The 20,187-nt window shown below is 40.0% G+C and overlaps 1 protein-coding gene across 1 annotated transcript in view; it reads right to left on the minus strand.

The window, feature by feature from the left end:
• LOC147025449 (uncharacterized) overlaps positions 1-19,672 on the minus strand; it is a 46,042-nt gene extending 26,370 nt beyond the window's left edge. Inside the window, exons 1-8 of the mRNA XM_085887082.1 lie at positions 19,604-19,672; positions 13,196-13,385; positions 12,555-12,618; positions 8,907-9,041; positions 8,743-8,799; positions 7,884-7,939; positions 6,902-6,981; positions 3,820-3,906 (exon numbers count right to left, since the gene is read on the minus strand). Of these exons, the coding sequence (XP_085743208.1) occupies positions 3,820-3,906; positions 6,902-6,981; positions 7,884-7,939; positions 8,743-8,799; positions 8,907-9,041; positions 12,555-12,618; positions 13,196-13,385; positions 19,604-19,672 (738 nt within the window). The remainder of the gene's footprint in view (positions 1-3,819; positions 3,907-6,901; positions 6,982-7,883; positions 7,940-8,742; positions 8,800-8,906; positions 9,042-12,554; positions 12,619-13,195; positions 13,386-19,603) is intronic.
• Between the last annotated feature and the right edge of the window lie 515 nt (positions 19,673-20,187).

Below are 20,187 nucleotides of genomic sequence, written 5' to 3' on the forward strand. Positions count from 1 at the left end.
CTTCAAAACAGCTGTTTGCCACCACCTCTTATCATCCCCAAATCCTCAATCTTTTCTACCCCCATTAATCCACCCCAAACCCACCTCCTTCAAATTCCCTGCTTTCCTTCCTGAAAGTCCCTGTAATGTCCATCTTGTATACCCTGTGTTCCCCGCCCCATCCCTCTCCCTTCCACAGATCTCTTAATGTCTCTGTTCCCCACTGTTTTGTCCTTCACACTCCTGCCCCTTTTGTCTCATGCCCCCCTTGCTGTGCATTGTGTGATAGCTCTCATACGAGTCTTGAGAATATATACAAATAAAAATAAAAACAAAAAACCGCCGTAACTGCCACATAGTCATCACACTCTCACCACAGCCTCGAAGGACATGGAGAAGTCGCAGGTTAGGCTATTTTGTGGCATAACTCGAAGCGTGAACATGCGCTGAGGCTCCTGTAGGGACCTACGGGCAAAAATGTGATTTTCCTATAATCCCACTTTTCAGCGGAGGCCGGCGCGCGTTCGGGGCCAGAGAGCGCATCCAATGATTGTGGCCCCGTGTTGAAGCTTGGAGCTCCGACGCATGACAGGGTCAGCGAGCAACTGAGCCATTTTACTGTTCGGGGCCTGGCGTGGTGTGGCTACGACTGCTATGGTCCAATCGGGAAACGTGATTTCGCTAACAGCCCCGTTTGATCTGATTTTTGGCTTCTCCCCTTGTCCGGGCTCATAAAAGGGGCGAATGCGGCTCATTCGGGGCAGAGACGGCAGATCGGAGAGCGCAGAGTGGAGCAGATAGGCGTGCGGTTGGAGAGCAGTTCGGCGTTGGCAGATCATCGGGAGGACGAGCCGGAGCTGGGATGTGAGTTTCTTTGTTTGCTCATCTCATCAGAACTCATGACGTTTGCAGATTGGACTGCCTGTAATTTGTGAGTTTCGTTGTTACAATGTTTACTTGACAAACCACAAGTGAGTGGAATAGAATCTCTGATCAAATACACTGTGGTCTTGTTAATTCCATATAACTGTAACATCTATATATTACTAAAACTCTCATCTTGTATGTATATGTATGTATGTATATGTTTGTATTTTCCCGAAATACAGCCAAAACGGTACATAATAGCACAAAATTTTTCAGCCCACCTTACTCACCATTCGCCTGTGGTGTGCAGTATCAAGTTTCATTCAAATCGGGCAACAATTTTTTTTTTATTAAAAAATCAATTCCCAATTCAGTCAAATACACTTCGGGAGAATTTGATCAATGCAAACTACCTCAGCGGTGTAGTTTGCTGAAGCTATCTTGTTTTTTTCTTGAAATGATTTTTTTCATCAACCGCTGTAACAACGGGAACCCAATGGGTTCACGGGTTGTGTCGTATCTTTTTAAAAACTTAGGACTATTGATTAATATATTATTTGCCTTTCTCAGTGTTCGGACCATTGATTAATATGTTGTTTGCCTTTCTCAGTGTTGAGAAAGTGCTCTCCTGAATGCACAAGTAAATGCTCAACACCACCACTGTACCACTGAAAGTGAACATTTCAAACCAGATGACTTTCAAACCACATGGCAATAACAATAACGAATGTATCATCCCCATTCTGGCCCAAGCACATTTGGGCCTGGTGAAAGATCTTGTTATTAATCCATGTTTAGTTCAATGAAATGTGTACCCCTCTGTTATCTTTGCTACTTTGATACTTTAAAATATTCTTGATATTGGATCATTGCAAGCTGATGGTTGTTTTATAATGAATACATATAGTGTGTTAGTTAACCATGTAATATTATATTTTCTTTGTTTCACTTGGTTGGCAAGTTAAATTAAATAAACCTGCTTTGGCTGGCACCAGTGAGGCACAGGAATGCTGAATCCTAACTCATGAATAACAAATTTGCTGTGTAGTAAATATCTAGGAATTAAAGGGCATTATGTTGAAATGAAGGAGACAATAGTCATGAAGGGGGAGGACAGTGAAGCAATGCAAATATCTGATAAAGCTTGAAAGTGCTCCAGGACATTCCAAAGGAATTTGCATTTCAAACAGTCACAACCACATCCTTGAAAATGTTCTGCTTGTCTCATCAGAATGTGATTGGTCAATTTACTTACATGTAAGTGAATCACTCTCCCCGTTCTATTCCCTATATAATAAACTGTTTGGAATATCAAGCCAGAAAGCAACCATGTTGCATTATCATGTATTAAATGAATGATTCAACCTGTATTGTGACAGGAGTTACTTGAGTAAGGTTTCGAGTTTTCCACCATACTAGTGCCACAAATTACATCTATGAAGGAATCTTATATAGGAATAATGTGGGGCCTGCAATCTAAACTCAAAAGAAAAAGCATCTTTCATCGAAACCAAAATAAAGGAGACAAATTCAGATGCAGGAAAATCTCCCATTTCCTTTGCTCTCATCTATCTTCCATGTGTCCCTTCGTCGTGTCCCTCTATGCTGCTTTCTGTGTTTTCCAGCATGTTCTGTTCTGTTCTATCTTTCTATCCCTCCCATGAGCTATTACAGCTGCCAGAAAGTGAAATAGTCTAGATGCCAAACAGCTATTTCAGGGCAAAGCGTGCTTTAGCATCATTATGAAGTTTTTTTGGTCGATTCATCATCTCTGAGCTATCCTGAATCAGAATCAGCCGGGTGCCAGACTCGCACCCTTGAGGAATTTTTTTTAGAGGCCAAAAACAAAATAGCCACCACCGACTTTTGATAAATTCTGTTTTGGGCTATATCTTCACATCTAATGCACTTACACACACAATTTTGGTGTCTACTACTATGTTTCATGCGACAGACAAGGTAAACGTTGATGATTCTCTCAAGATTGGACGACAACAGATGGCAGAATTTGAACCTGGATGGCCAACAAGATTCAACAAGACGCTAACCAAGAAAGTGACCCTGATGACTTCGACCAAAAAGAGCATCAAGCTGGATGGAAAGCCAGTATATGAGACCGAATTGATCTCGACCCGAGTCATATGTCTCCAACAATACAAGGATATTGATATCAAGGGATGTCCTCTCTTACGAACTGTCCCCTGTCCCAGCCTCCTTGTTTGATGAGAGCGGTGCGATGCGGGCTCAGTCGAAAGCAATCCTGAAGACGAAACTCCAAGTTGAGCAATCAAGTCGAATCCATGGTGTTCCAGATGCTGTCATCATTGATGGATGCACCATGTTATGGACTGTACATTGGCCCACAAATGGTACAGTTGAGGATTATGTGATCCACTTCATGGGAACCATCAAATACCACCTGGAGTGTTGTGTATTCCACCGTATTCCAATATAATCACCAATTCATTGATCATTGCAAGTAAGTTACTTCAGCTGTCATTGACTATTATTGTACATGGTATTAATATTTGAGGGTTCATGAAATTCAATTTCTTACTCGAAGTGATCAGTGGAACTGCAAAATAACCATTTTTCACATTAAAATGGTGGCCATCTTGAAAATATGAGACAGGTCTTCTGAAAATATGAGATATACACCTTCAATTTTATAATTATCGGATTCCTTGACCATGAAAACATAGTAGTAGACACCAAAATTGTGTTTGTAAGTGCATTAGCAGTGAAGATATAGCCCAAAACATAATGTATCGAAAGTCGCTGGTGGCCATTTGGTTTTTCGCCTCTAAAAAAAATTCCTCAAGGGTGCGAGTCTGGCACCCGGCTGATTCTGATTCAGGATAGCTCAGAGATGATGAATCAACCAAAAAAACTTCAGAATGACGCCACAACATGCTTTTTCACATTTCTGCTGGACTAAAATGAAGACACAGGAAGTATACCACAAGCTTGTACCTCTCTCGCAGTCTTGATGTTCTTTGCTTTGTAAACACGGCCAAAGGTTCCTTCTCCAACTTTGGAGATAACCTCCCAGTTCCCCAACTGGTAACAAAGGCACAAACAGAGTTTCACAACCTTGCTTCTGGAATATAAAATAAATAATGAAGCCATGTTTCAATGATTATTTCGTATCAACTAAACAATCAAAAACAGGACCATACTCAAATCAGAGTCGTCGTCATCATAATCATTCCTTTCATCACAATTAAGTGAGAAACAAAGAATATCCAATATCCAATGTAATAGGCCACAATGCTGGTAAGGGCCACTCTGGCTCAGGAAGTCAAGGCAGGAATTTAGAATTTATTCATGTTGTCGGTGATAGCTCGCCTACTCTTCGTGAAGGACACAGTGGGATTTTTAACGACTACTGACTAATGCCGGCAGAAGGGACTCCCAGTTTAACGTCCGTCTGAAAGATGGCACACATTGAGGAATCACCCTGCCTGTGAAATAGAGGGGTGAGAGTTTATTGCTGGGTCAAAAATTTTCCCTTGAGAGCTGCCTCAACGCCATTTGGGGTTGATTTCATTAGTTTATGGATTATGTTTGAGTCAATATTTTCTCAAGAGTGTTGTAATGCACTCCAGAGCATAGTCAGACTGCTCACAAATGTTATCTCTCTCAAATGTATTCACCCATCCTGTATTCTGTTCAGACAAAGTGTCAGTCAATAAAACTAAAACATATGAAAGAATATGGATACATGCTTTCAATTTGACGACAAATTTGGGTTTGAATTCGTGATTTGAGAAAGCTTGGTATTGATTTAAAAGGACTCTTACTTTTGCACTGCAATTTAGCAAGGTAGCTCAATGCAAAGAAATTGAAGGATTGTTACACGCTAGACAAGAGTGTAATTTTTTGCATGATGGTTGACCGGGTGGGGGGGGGGGTGGGAGGGGTTGTTATTCTGTCTGTTGCCAATGTTTATTATCGCCTGTAGGTCACAATTTTCACGAAACTTCACCACATGGTAGAGTTTGTCAGAAGGAAGAAGCATCTTGTTTTTGAGGTCAAAAGGTCAACGCAGGCCAAAGGTCAACAACTGAGGTGTTATTTCTAAAATCTTCAATTTTCATCCGACTGACTTGAGATTTGAAGAGGATATATGTTTCAGGTCACTGAATTCAACCAGCCAATTGTTTTGGAGGTCCACACAGGCCAAAAGGTCAACATAGCCCAAGTTTCTAAAATCGTCAATTTTCATCTGATTCACTTGAAATTTGAAGAGAAGTTGGATATTTTGTTATTGAATTCAACCAGCATTTTTTTTTTTTTAGGTCATATTTGTTTTATGGATTTTGTAATTTCGTGCTCTGCACAACGTCGTCTTCTTGTTTGTCTATCTTTCTGCTCTCTGTTTGTTTGTCCGCACAGAACTTTGGTGTTTTTCTCCGCAACTGCTTGTCGGATTGAGACAAAATTTTCACCATAAGTGCGAGTACTCATGCAGTATATTTTAATGATGATTATTTCATCAGTCACATGGTGTGGCAGCCATATTGGAATAATGGGAAAACTTTGGACCTCTGTATCTCTGAAACTGCACCAAGGAAAAAATTGAAACTTGGCATATAGCAAGTACTCCTCATGGGGAATGAGTGCGATTTTTTTTTTAACAACGTCACAGGTTCCTTCGTTATGACGTCATAATTGCACATGTAGAATGCTTCATCCGATCAGTATGAAAATTTTTGAGTGTTATCTTGGGATAAAATGGTCTACAAAAACATTTTAATAACATCATCGGTCACGTGATTCAGCAGCTATGTTTTTTGTTTTTTTTAAACCTTCAAAAATCTGCTCTGAAATGGATGAACAGATTGAGGCGAAACTTTACACATATGACCGCCTATCCATGAGGAACAAAACGTTCACACATATGATATCATACATCACATGGTTTGGCAGCCATATTGGATTTACCCTGAAACATATTGAAAATCTTCTTCTCCAGAAGCTCACTGTGCTCTTGGGAATTTTCAACACGAGAAATTGTTTTCTACCTTTTCCCAAATCTATGTCTTCTCACAATTCTATCTCAGAGTTCTACGAACAGTTCCTGGGACTTTATGGTGGAGTTTCTGCTCTGACACGCACTGTCAACTGTGGGACCTTAGATAGGAAGGTGTGTTTCTTTCTAAATTGTGTCCAATCAATTGAATTGGCCATAGATGGACTCCATTCAAGTTGTAGACACATCGCAAGGTTAATCAAAAGAAATTGGATACACCTGAGCTTGGAAGAAAAGAACCTCTCCTTCACAAGGAGTGTTCAACATAGCATGTGTACGCGATGTTGAATGCTCAATTTGGAGTGTCATAGCAAAGGGGTTGAATACTTATTGACTCGAGACATTTCAGCTTTTCATTTATAAATGATTTGTAAAAAATTCTACCAAAAAAAGAAAAAAAATTAAATTCCCTTGAGATAACAGAGTATGACTTTTTGATCAGTGACACAAAAAAAAATCTCAATTTAATCCATTTTTTAAATTCAGGATGTAACAACACAAAAATTCAAGGGGTGTGAATACTTTCTAAAGGCACTGGAATGACCATGATTTCAGTGATTCAATAACAACCCGACAGTCGCTAAACATTTAATTTGAGCAGCAAAAACAAAATTGGTGAATTTGTTGAAAGTAATCTTTCAAATTTTAAGCTTTTATATTTGAATCTGTGAAAATAACGTCAAGATGATGCCGTGATGATGTTATCTTGGCATTCTATGTACATGTTCTTGTCTGCAGGCGTATATTTTCTCAAAGTAAGATGATCCAGTGGGAGTTTCCAGTGATGAAATGGCACATTTCCCATCTACATAACGATCTTTGAATGAAACAACATGCTTTAATTCATTCGTGAAAATGACTTCATATTTATGTCATCCATTAATTTTTTTTTGCAGCAATGAATTTTCTGACAGTATGTTTCCATGCAATACTTCAGTGAAAAAAGTGATACTTTTCGCTGGAGTGCAATGATAATATCACGAAGCCACCTCACTGTAGGTAATCCAATATTTTGCTTACCTGGTCATACTTTTTAAATTCCTTTATCTTTTTCACGTTCTTGCAATAAAGCTCATCTTCATGAAGACTGAGAGAAGATCCTGGCAAGAGAGGCGAAATCAACATAAAACATTTCACATTTTAAAATCAGACCAAGCAGTGCTAACATTAAAAAAAAAAAATGTTCTGATAAACATAGCAGTGCCAGTAAGAACAATCAAAATTGTTCCAGGATGGGTTTGAATTCTGAGGAAGATTAGAAAAAGATGCTTATTGTAAGGAAGCACAAGTGAGACAATTATAAAACAATTAATAAAGACTCCGCTGGGGGATAAAGACTCAGTAACTCTATCTTTGACTTCCTCATCGATTCCATCATCCTGGCAGTCCATTATATTCTTTGCCTTTCTACTTTTTCATCAATATAACTTATCAGTATTATTTTGTATTTATTAATGTGATGCTTAGCTTGGCCAAATATATACACAATGCATGTGCTTCGAGTTGTTGTAATGTTGTGAGTTGTTCTCATCACTGTTGGTCAACGCAATAAAAGGCTCTTCAAGCTGAAACCTTCATGGTGTTCACTGCAGGACGCCTCTTCACCATCGTTACACCAGACCAGTCATTGCAAATAAATTTTCATTCTTTCAAACATTCTGTGGTCATTCCTCTTCTTAGCAACTACACCTCAAAAGGTGGGTTTTCCTTTTTGAAATCTTGCGAAAATTAAATGAAAATGAAAATGAAAAAATGAAATATCATTCTTGTGCCCCTGGACGTAGCACATCTATCATGGAAATAGCACATCCGCTCCATGCATCCTCATTAAAATAATGACTTATAAAGCCACGTTCTGCGCGAAATTGCGATTGCGCGAATCTCTCAGGAACCTATCCTTCGTGCAAACCGGGGAATTACTCTGTCCTAACTAATACATGTAAAATACTTGTAACCGAGAAAACCAATTTATTTTTTGAAAAGATTAATTTTCAAAACTCACCAGATATCTGCTCTTCCTTAGAATATTGTCTTGGTGTTTGATGAATCTCAGCATTCCTGCAGAAAATGAAGATTTTGTAAAGGTGTCGTTAAAAAAGTCACAAATAAGAAACAATACCAGAATAAAGATGCAGCTCGGTGAGAATCAGACTGCATCGGTTCTTTGTGCATTTTCTACATTCAGACAGTAAACACTACCATACGGCTACCCTACAAAGTCTGTTCAAGCATGGTGTTATCCAAAAAAATGTTAACATGGTGAAGAGGGCGTGACAATCACCCAAACCACACATTTGTCCCCCTTTGGTGTCCCAAGCTCTCACACTCACCACCTCTAAGCTGTCTTGGCTCGGTTTGAATCCCGACCCAGCTATAAACTATTATTCTGGTGTTTCACAGGCAGGATGATTCAATTTTTTTAACGTCCTTCGGATGGACGTGAAACGGGAAACCAGTTTGCTGGCATAAGTTGGTGAACGTTAAACCTCACCAGGTGACTGATCTTAATTCTTTGGCCGAGAGGAACCAAGTCATGTGCTGTGTTCTCATCTCGAACCCAATCTCTTGATCAATCATTTACCAGTTGCCATACCAAACACCAGGATGACCATTTATATCTGGGTCAAGACGGCAAGCCAGTGCAAGTGCACCTCAAAGCAATCCCGCAGCCTTTAAACATCTAATCGATAAAACCTAGAATCAGCCCTTAAATCTCTAAGGTACAGAAAATAATTTGGGAGAAAATTGTGATCGAGATATGACAGGGTTAAGTTTAATTTCCTTCAAGGAATAGCATTTCTATTGCTCGTACAGTATGTTTCATGTCACGACATTCCGAAGGGATATTTTCTCTTACTTACACAACATGTTCACCGTCGTTGCAACCCTTCTTCTTTTTAAATCTCCTGAACATCTGCCTAAATTGAAAAAGATTGAAAAGACAATTTGTTGTACATTTGTTGAGGAAGATACATCCAAAATCAAGTTTAAAAAAAAAGTGAGAGGAGGAAAAAACATTATTTACTTCAGACACTTCCAAAGAGTTGTTTTCTTTGTGGTGGTGGAGAGTGATGACTCATTCACACCAATGGCTTGTGAACAGGGAGACGGGTTCACACAGACATCTTCAGAACCACAAGACTTGTTAATCTTGGCTTCCCTGAAAAAGAACAGTCCTCTTAAAGCCACAACTTAGTACAAATATGTTAAACTGGATATCAAACACATTCTCCATTTCAACAACTGATACTACAATACACCCTCCACCAAGCATCACGTAAAATAAAACAATATCAGGCAAAGGTGTAAAAAAAATCAAACAAACTAGAATGACATTCTTCAACTGATATGCCTCCACCCACATTATTACATCATTGCACATACTTGTACCAAGTTTGATTTAAATCCCTTCATCTGTTCTCAAGTACTACATTTTTACTTGACATGACACCTGACTGCCTGAGGCCACAATCCAATCAATTCATCTTCACATCATGATATAAAATTAATAAAAACACTTTAAAAATGCAAAAGGATGATGGGATGTTCCTCTGAAAAGTATGAAAAAAAAGTAGGAATGGTCATAAGTTCGATATAAAAAAAAAACGCGCGCGCGCACACACACACACACACACACACACACACACACACACACACACACACACACACACACACACACACACACACACACACACACACACACACACACACACACACACACACACACACACACACACACACACACACACACACACACGCACGTAGGGACAATCATTATTCAAAGAAAGATAAAGGAGATATAGGTATGGTTTCACATGATCATTTATTGTGGCCATCGCAACTTTGTTTGCATACTTTTTGGAGTAACATCCCAACATCCTAATTGCATTTTTACCTCCAGCACTGAAGGTGGAAAGACGTTATGTTTTCACTACTTTTTCTGTTCCCCTTTTTGTCTGTCTATCTGTCAGTCTGTGCAGGATATCTCAAAAAGTTGTGGAGAGATTAGGATGAAATTTGGTGCACAGGATGGGTGTGAAACAAGGAAGAACTGATTAGATTTTGGTGAAGATCCGGATCCGGATACTAGAATTTTGAAGTGATTCTTCAACATTGAGAGATGGGGCTGAACTGATATATAGCACGATATCTCAAAAAGGTGTGGACAGATTCAGACGAAACTTGATGGACAGGTTGGGTGTGTGGCAAGGAGGAATTGATTCGATTTCAGTGGAGATTGGAATCCGGATCCGGATACGAGAATTATTTAATTTTTAAAGCGATTCTTCACCATTTAGAGATCGAGTCAAAAACGATATATAGCATGTTTTTAAAATGTATTGGGCCCGATATGTTACGCTAGATCAGGCATCGCATTGCGGAGGTAGGCGCTCCACCGACTGCCCTTCTCGTTTGAAATGTATTTATTACCCATTTCTTTACTTTTTTAATGAAAGAAATGTGTTTACATGTTGGAGAATTTCATTGTTATTGCATGGAATTTTGTTTTATTCATCGAATATGTGTTGTATTAAACACAAGCAATCCTCCTCTCCACCCCACCAACCCCCCACCCCTCCACCTCACACCCCACACCCCTTCCCCCGTTTGGGTGGAATATGGGTACAGAAGGGAAAACGAAGTAGAGTACAATCTCTGCTGAAGCTAATAAAGTGACTAAATTGATGTAATGGTAATTTATTTATTTATTTTTTGCAAACATTGTCGAGGCTCATATGAGAGCTAACACACAACACACAGCAAGGGGGCATGAGACAAGGGGGGCATGAGACAAGAGGGACATGGGAATGAAAAAACAGTGGGGAACAGAGACATGAGGAGATCTATGGAAGGGAGACAGATGGGGCGAGGAACATGGGGTATACAAGATGGACACTACAGGGACTTTCAGGAAGGAAAGCAGGGAGTTTGAAGGAGGTGGGTTTGGAGTGGATTAACGGGGGTTGAAAAGATCGAGGATTTGGATGGGGGATGATAAGAGGTGGTGGTGAACGGCTGTTTTGAAAGCTTGTAGGGAAGAATGGGATTGAACAGAGTGAGCGAGTTTATTCCAAAAGCGGGAAAAAAGACGAATGAAAGAGTGAAGGTGAGCAGTGACTCGTGATTTTGGTAGTTTTACCAGAAGGGGGTTGTTGGCAGACCTTGAGCGCCCTGCAGAAATATGATGGGGACAAATCGCAGACAGAGCGGGGGGGGGGGGCGAAACCGAAGAGGAGACAGTAGAAGACAGAAAGACCACCGTCCTGCCTGCGGTGAGAGTGAGAGGCCCAAAGACTCAGTCTCATCATGGGATATACCAATGATCCGAAATGCCTTGGTTTCCACTGCGTGAAGCCGAGAAAGGTGAGAGACAGGAGCACCAGCCCAGAGGGGAGAGCAGTACTCCATGAGGCTGTGGACGAAAGCTTTGTATGCGGTCAGGAGGTCAGGTGGGCCGAGGAAGGACTTTGCACGATGGAGGATTCCCAGTCGGCAACTGGTTTTGGAGGCCAGGTTGGAAATGTAGCTTTCCCATGAAAGATCATGGCAGATGGTGAGACACAGGGGTTTGAAAGAAAGGACTTCTTCCAGGGGATTGCTGAGAAAGTAGATTGGGGGGGGGGGGAGGGTGGAGTTCCAAACGTTCTCAATTGATTCTAAAGTTTCTGGTTGTAAAGTGTTTTGCCAAGAGTATGTGACAAGAGTGCCTTTATTAACTGTGAGCAGAGTAACCACCCTTTGGGTGGGTCGAGTTTGAGCATTATTTCGATGTTTGCGTGGTGTGCGCTTAAAAGGTTCTACTTGGTCAAAAGGGTACATTCCAATATTAGTCTTGAAGGGGTCAAAAGGGTCAACTCTCTCAAGCATATAAAAAAGGGTCAACTCTCTCAAGCATATAAAAAAGGGTCTAAAAAGATCCAAGTGGTCTAAACCTCTAAATAGTAAAGGGTCCAGGCTGTCTCATCTGTCTGAAGGGTGTAGGAGTCTCAATGGTGTTAAGGTGAAAAGGGTCCAAAAGGACTTAAGGGATGTAAAGGTATGAAGGGTACAAAAGGTCGAAAGGGTGAAGGGATCTAAAGGTGTCTAAAGTGTTGAAAGGGTATTAAACCTAAAAGGGGTATTAAGGGGTCTTTTGGGGCCTCAAGGGTCTTCAAGGGCCATCGGTGTCTTTAGCGGTTTAAAGGGGAGATAGGTTCAAAATGTACATTCCAATAGTACGTAATTAATAGACGTACGTTTCATCAGCGTACAACTGACGTTCAAAGAGTATGTAACTAATAGACATCTTGCGATACAGACATGAATGATGCTTTTAATATGTACCAGATATTCCATGACTGATTTACAAATGTTGTTCGTACAAACGTCAACATGCTCACGTTGTATTCATATTATACACAATTTATAGAGAATCTAACATTCTATATAGTACGTATTTATCAAAATGTGTGTGTATGTTGTTGTTGCTGTTGAATGGCCCCGTGACTGCCATACACAAACAGGGATGATAATAATCCATTTATTAAATGACATTTATTTCCAGGGCTGACATTTAAATCATGTTTTATTTTTGCACACATACAGCTTTGCAAAAAAGTGTTTAGATGTGGCAGCATTAATGTTATTGTGAGGACTTGAAGTCTTACACAAAATGAGCTCTATTGCACCTGACCTTTGGTCCTCTTTCTCCATGATATCCTTCCCATTCGTTGGGCTGATATCTTCATTGTCATCACCTCAAAATACAAAAGATTTGCCATCAAAGTGATTCAAATCGTGAGTAAAACTTCCGATGAAACCAACACCAATACACCACCAAATTGGTTTGTCAATGATACACAGCCAGCCTCTTGTTTTCGAACACATCTCAATGAAAACAAAATGCATAAATATTTGATATAACTCCTCTAAACAGCATCCCAATGTCTCGTATTCAAATGCAATATTTCACGGGATTAATGCGTTTATCATCCTCACAAATCTGCAATGTTAACGTTTCTTCCTTGATTTCAACCTGTACTGAAAACTCTTGTCTCATAAACAGACCGATAATTGCAAAAAATTACTTTAAAACACCGAACTGCAAGGTAAATGATGCACGAACGTACCGAAAATTTCAATTATTTATAGTCATTTGGTCATGTATCACAAAAATCCAAAACCTTGCAAAAACATATGCATTTTTTGTGCAATCACACAAGATTATTATCATGTTATCAGGAAACATCATCTGACCTGATGAGGAATGCTGAAAATATTTTTGTGTGGGTATGATTGATTAAACCAAGAGTGGGCATTTGTGGTGAAGCATACCTTGTTCGGCCAAAGCCATCTCTGACTCATTCTCCCTTAATTCATCCAGTAAAGTTTTGACCAAGTCAATGGAGTCTTTTAATGCCTGACAACGAACAAGGTTGTGGTGCCTGCTTGTTATGAGCTGGGCCGCATATCTTACGTTGTCATCGACGCTCTCAACTCCACACTCTCCACTGACAAGTTTATCCTGGAAATACAATGACCACATACAAGCCAACCAGGCAAAGACTCGGAAATCACTTCGGTGAACACTTTCTCGATGTATGAACCAAGAGCATAAACCTCTCCAAGCCGGATTCTCAACACTTCAACTTTCGCTGGACATTTCAATCACATGGCCATCTCTGTTATTTCTCTCCATTTCAGAACCACGGACAGTTGTAAACACAAATAGCAAAACCTTCTCTACCAGCTCAGCATCAACAAACACTTCATTAATTTAGATGTCCAGTCCCTTGCAACTTTTTACTCCATTCCCCCTCTATTTTTCACGTCTTATTTTACTTTATGTCGTTTTATCTAAAGTGTGATACAAACGTACGAGTCCAGTCTCAACTTTATTAAACAAGATGTGAAAACAAAATAAATCATTATAATATGAAAAAGTAAAGCACTCTCATGGATTTCCATACACTCTTAAAGGGGAACCCAAATGTATTTTATTTATTTATGAAAACCATTGTAAATCATTAATCACAGTCAAATTTCAAGGAAGGTTTTTTTTTGGGGGGGGGGGGATTTTTTTTGCCAATCACAAAGTGTCGAACATAGCCCGAGAGTGTCAATTTTCGATTTTGCCAGTGATGTCATACCATGATCTCACCTTGATCCAAACGGCGACTTTACATTGAGGAACCGTGTGTGTCGAGCTCAGATTCTAATACTGATTTCACCGTCATTGGTAACTGAAGATTCTCAGTGCGTATGTTGAAACTGATCAGTGGGCTTTTGATGAAACTACTGTAGACAAAATTAGTAATGGAAACGCTTCTGGGAGAATTGCGGAGCTGTAAGGTTTCAAGCCTTGTGCAAGCTATTCAGAGGAAGAAGGCGGACGTGAAGATGGAGGTGATAAAAAGATCAAAATGCTGGTCGCATGTTAACATCTGCTCGGCAAGTTTTGCTTTCCGTTCAATTAGTGGTTTTTAAGGGAGGGATTTTGTATTAACTGATAAATCGGTTTACATATTGCTTGAGCAGAAAAACCCATCATTGCCCAGCACACTCAGACACCGTGGACAAATTGGGCGACTAATGCTTTTTCCCACCATCCCACCACAGGCTGACCAGGAGTCTTGTACGATACGGGATCGTCCCATTTCATACTTTCCCGGGATGCCATTTGTATCTGTGCCCCGTCCCACTGTCTTGTCTGTGAGGTGTCAATGTCCCACCCGAGTGGAGGGGGAAGTTGTGCTATGGTGGGGATTGTGGGGTGGTAGTGGGTATTGTCGGAGTGATGGTTGATGGGGGAATGATGGAGGAGGAGGGGGGGTACTCTGAAAGTTTTAGCAACCTCGGTCAAATCCTCTGAGAGGAGTAAATGATGATGCAGATATATACTCTCTCTCCACTACAAATAGTTGGTGGTTGATTTGACATGAAGAAGTTTGTGTTGATAATAGATAACTATTTTCAGGTGCTCTTGTGGTAACTGCCAGGCAATGGCAACAGGTGTTTTAGTCACCGCTCAAATTGTCCGTTTAAATACTGTATGCCGGTAGTTGGGAAGAGATGGTGTAACAGTTTTGAGCAACAACTGTTTCTTCTGCTTAATAGTGGGTATGGCATCCTTTATCAATCAGGGTGAATAACCACAAGATTTAGCCATCTCGGTTGTTTCAGAACAGTGCTCTGGAACATGTTTCAAGCACAAAAGCGAACATTTTGCAGGCCTGATCCACACGTGGGTATTTCAGACAAACCTCATCCAATTTCTGACAAACTTCGTGTATTTTGGGCGTTGGTGTAGCATGAAACCATCTTGGTTTGAATTACTACAAGAAAAAAAATTATTTTTTAAAAAAGAAGAAGTAAAAACAGAGGGATGAAATCTCAAAAAAATAACCAAACAAGGTAGGAATGACACCACATTACAATGCCACAATCCTATTCTGGATTACCATCACGGCATTTTTGGACATTTTACTTTTGTTATGGGATTGTGATAGAAGAAGAAGAAGCAGAAGAAGAAGCAGAAGAAGAAGAAGAAGAAGAAGAAGAAGAAGAAGAAGAAGAAGAAGAAGAAGAAGAAGAAGAAGAAGAAGAAGAAGAAGAAGAAGAAGAAGAAGAAGAAGAAGAAGAAGAAGAAGAAGAAGAGGAAGAAGAAGAAGAAGAAGAAGAAGAAGAAGAAGAATGATACCACATTATGATGCCGCAATCCTCATGGTTTAGTATGACAATATCTTTTGACATTGTTCCATCACAATCAACTTCTATACAGCTGACTTGCCACAACCTTCTCGTATGAAACTGGCCTATACAAATGACTTAGCCATCCTAAAATATTGTGACACATTTCAGGGCATAGAGCAGGCTTTAAGCCTGGTGTTGGCTTAGCGGTTAGGGTGGCTGGCTCAGGATCTTAGGGTGCCGAGTTTGAGCACCTGTCGGCCGTTGAATTAACACCAGGTGGGGTTGACTCAGCCTGACATCCTTTTGAGGTTGGTGAAATGAGTACTAGTGTACTGGTAATAGGGCCTCATCAGCACCACAGCCACGTCCTCAACCAATTGGGTCGATGCAAAAATCGAAAAAAAAACAAAAACATGCCCATAACCAATTGGGCGGGTGGGGCGATTTGTACATTTGATTTGTTCTCCTAAAATGCTTAAACGATAGTATAGTACATATAAAAGGAGCCCGAGCTCGGTGTTGGCGTGCGTGCCTGCGCACGTCCAAAAAAAAAAAAAGAAGACATCTCAATATAAAAGGCCATACTGTACATCTTGAATGTGGATGGGCTTTGGGTTTTTGCGATTCTATTTTGATCTTCCTCTTCGTATGTTCTATATCATTTGCAAGTCAGCATCCAAAAAGGCTGTGATGAATATCACATTGATAATCTCCCCTGATTCACAACTTACACCGTCAAATTTGAAACATATCCTTTAAGCGGATGCGGACAGCCTTTGCCTTCTCATGTTTTATTTATTAATATATTTATTGATTCACTTGCAATTTTTTTCAAGTAATAAAATGCTTAATGTTTTATATATTTTGTTATTTCAGTATGGATGAAATTCATCTTTGTTATAAAATTTCAACACTTGTTTCAGTTGATTTAGGGGATGGGTTGGATATGTTTCGCTTTTGGAATGGTTTTGTTCAGTTTCCATTCCCCCCTCCCACAATCCTGGCCTGGTTTGGTTGTGTCCACATTTATGATCAATTTCTTTTCATAATAAAATAAAATGATTTATGGTTTATATATTTTAAATTATGGGTTATGTGCACTAGTCCAGAGACAAAGGGCTTCCTCGCATTGCAATCACCATCATCGCTTCAGCAGTTAATGAGGTAGGTCGGGCTAAAATTTTACATTGTTTTTAGAGGGAAAGCAGAAGAAATACAAAATGACGATTTAGCGATCTCTTGATGTGGTGCTTCAGCAATGTATTTTAGTAACTTTTTAAATCATGGTAGTTCAGAAAATGATCGGGAATTAAAGATATGGCTTTGAAATGTTTATAACTTCACTCTAAAGTAGTTTATAAGCACATCATTGTGTACACATTTGATTGGGCAGCCATTTCCCCCATCGTCCCTCTGTATGGAGCATTACCACCCTCCATGCATGATAAAACCACAAAGGATGCATTGACTCGGCATATTTGTGGGAAAAAAAAATCGAAAATTATTCGCCAATCGAGTTAAATTGTGCCGCGATGTAACCCGTAAACAATAGCGGCGCCATTGTGTGGCGTCATTGTGTGACGTCATGGATAATCTGAAGAAGAAGAAGATTTTGACTTTCTTCGCAAATTTACCTCCTTTATAATGCAGAAATCGGAAAAAGACATCTATTTTGTAGGGCATCAAGGGATATATTAGCAGAGGTGGTCTGAGTATTTGAGTTCCCCTTTAAGGATATAGTGATACATGCTGTACTTATTATAATAGGAAAAATCAAATCTGTCTTTACGTAAAATCAATAATCGGTGTGACCCCCTTTTGTCATGAGAACTGCCTCAACTCCATTCAGAATTGATTTAATTAGCTTCTGGATTATGCTTGAAGCAATTTGTTCTCAACAGTGTTGCAATGCACTCCAGATCATAATCAGGCTGTTCACATAAATTTTATCCTTATATATCTCTATCTCTATCTCTCTATCTCTCTATCTCTCTATCTCTCTCTCTCTCTCTCTCTCTCTCTCTCTCTCTCTCTCTCTCTCTCTCTCTCTCTCTCTCTCTCTCTCTCTTTGACCCTTCATTTATCCTGTTATTAAGACAAAGTTTCAGTCAATAATAACTATAACAAGCCGGTAGGCGACATGGGTGGTCGCTGGACTAAGGCAAATTTGAAATATGTAGATAAGAGAACATGTCAGATGGCATTTTTGCCGTTCGTTGTTCATTATAGGAACATGACGAGCAACTGTCCATTCATCATTTGTGTTCGATTCCCTAACCCTACGTCAGGGAATCCCAACGTGAACATTGGGGTGAAAGCGTATAGTAATATAATTGCATACTAGTCATGCAGTTTTTGACGGATTGGGCTGAAAATTTTTTGACAAAGAGGTTGATTATAGTGCGCACAAAAGCGTGGAAGGCGATTTTTTTATTTTCGACAAAAAAAAGTCGGATTTTTTTCAAAAATTTCAAAGTCCCGTTGCTAGACAACGGTGGTGTCCATAGCAACGGTGCTCAAAAGCATACAACTCGATCCTGGTATGAACCTACCAGTCAAGTTTCATCAAAGTCGGTTGACTCCTCTGGACTCCAGAGCTGTCCATTACATACAAACAAACAGACAAGCCGGTAGGCGACATGGGTGATTGCTATATAATTGCATACTACTAGTCATACAGTTTTTGATGGATCAGGCTGACAATTTTTGACAAAGAGGTTGATTATAGTGCACATAAAAGCGCGGAAGCAGATTTTTGATTTTTTTTTTGATTTTTCAAAAAATTTCAAAGTCCCGTTGCTAGGCAACGGTGGCGTAAATAGCAACGGTACTCAAAAGCATCCAACTCGATCCTGGTATGAACCTACCAGTCAAGTTTCATCAAAATCGGTTGACTCCTCCAGCCTCCAGAGCTGTCCATTACATACATACAGACAGACGGAAAACCTGAGAATAACGGTAGTCCAGCGACCACCCAACAGACATACGGAAACCTGAGAATAAGGGTAGTCTAGTGACTACCCAACAGACGGAAACCTGAGAATAAGGGTAGTCTAGTGACCACCCAACAGATGGAAAACCTGAGAATAACGGTAGTCTAGTGACCACCCAACAGACATACAGACAGACGGAAAACCTGAGAATAACGGTAGTCTAGCGACCACCCAACAGACATACAGACAGACGGAAACCTGAGAATAAGGGTAGTCTAGTGACTACCCAACAGACGGAAACCTGAGAATAAGGGTAATCTAGTGATCACCCAACAGACGGAAAACCTGAGAATAAGGGTAGTCTAGCGACCACCCAACAAATGAAAGAATATAAATAAATATTTCAATATTATGAAATATTTATGTTTTAAATTGTGATTGATGTTTCGAAAAAAAATGATGAAAACACTCAGTTTAACATCCATTTGAGGGATGGCACACAGATTGATGAATCACCCTGTCTGTGGAACACCAGGATGACAGTTTATTGCTGGGCTGAGATTCAAACACAGGGAAGAAAGCTTAGAGGGAAGTTTGCATACCTTTAGGCCATCCTGCCAACCAACACATGTATGTATCAGTCACTTGGAAGTTTGTGATTGGTGCTGTTGATCTGTGTTTCAGCTCGGTTCTGATGTTCGAACGGCTTGAGGTGATCGTGGATAGACAATTTTAACTTACCTAACCACAAAATCAAAGCTGTCACAACACTTCGATGACTTACTTTATCACCCCAACACTGTCAATTCAAACTCCATTGTATTATTGCCACACAGGGGAAGAGAGAAGGCATACCACCCCGCCCCCCCAAAACAAACAAACAAGCAAACAACAACAAAAAAAACGATCAGCAGTGACAATAGGAAATCTTTCATTTCATGTGTCAATCAGCTGAATTGAAGTTTCATATATCAAATGTAACATTAATGTTGCATACAAATAAAAATATCACATTACCAGTCACTTATGTGAATTTGAAAATGACACAAGACATTTGGAAATTGGATAAATGCAGGGAAATGCAGAAATTTCTCATTCCTGAGTAGTGTCTCCATACCGTCCAGTGCTCCAAGAGCCCCATGTGCTCCATGCGCTCCATGTCTGCGATGAGGGTCAAGGCCGTCATATGCATAGGAGGTGGTACTTCAGCGCTCGGTGTACAGATTTGCTGGCTCACTTTGTCCTGATCCTGAACCACCTGATAAAACAAAATCAACACTGCAGTTTGTAACCATTTTGAAACTGGAAGGGCACTCTTCAACGTCGCCATTTTGAAACTACAAGGGCACTCTTCGACGTCGCCAGATATGCCTCTGCCCACATTATTACATCATTATACATACTTGATCGAAGTTTTATTTAAATCCTTGAATCCAGATTTAATATATTAAATAATTCTGGCTGCCAGACCAGAATTATTTTCCAGAAGACCAGACCAGAAATTTCCTGTTTTCTTTGAAAATAAAAATGCTCAGCAGTGGCAACAGGTATCTTACCATATAAAACACAATGCATTTGTTGTCTTTGAAAATAAAAACCCTCAGCAGTGGCAACGGGTATCTTACCATATAAAACACAATGTGTGTTTGTGTATTCGTTTGTGTGATGTCTGTCCCCCTTCAAAAGGACAATTTAAGAAGG

Source organism: Eptatretus burgeri, chromosome 6, assembly GCF_056783735.1.
Source record: "Eptatretus burgeri isolate ZD-2024b chromosome 6, Ebu_testis_v1, whole genome shotgun sequence".
Lineage (NCBI taxonomy): Eukaryota > Metazoa > Chordata > Myxini > Myxiniformes > Myxinidae > Eptatretus > Eptatretus burgeri.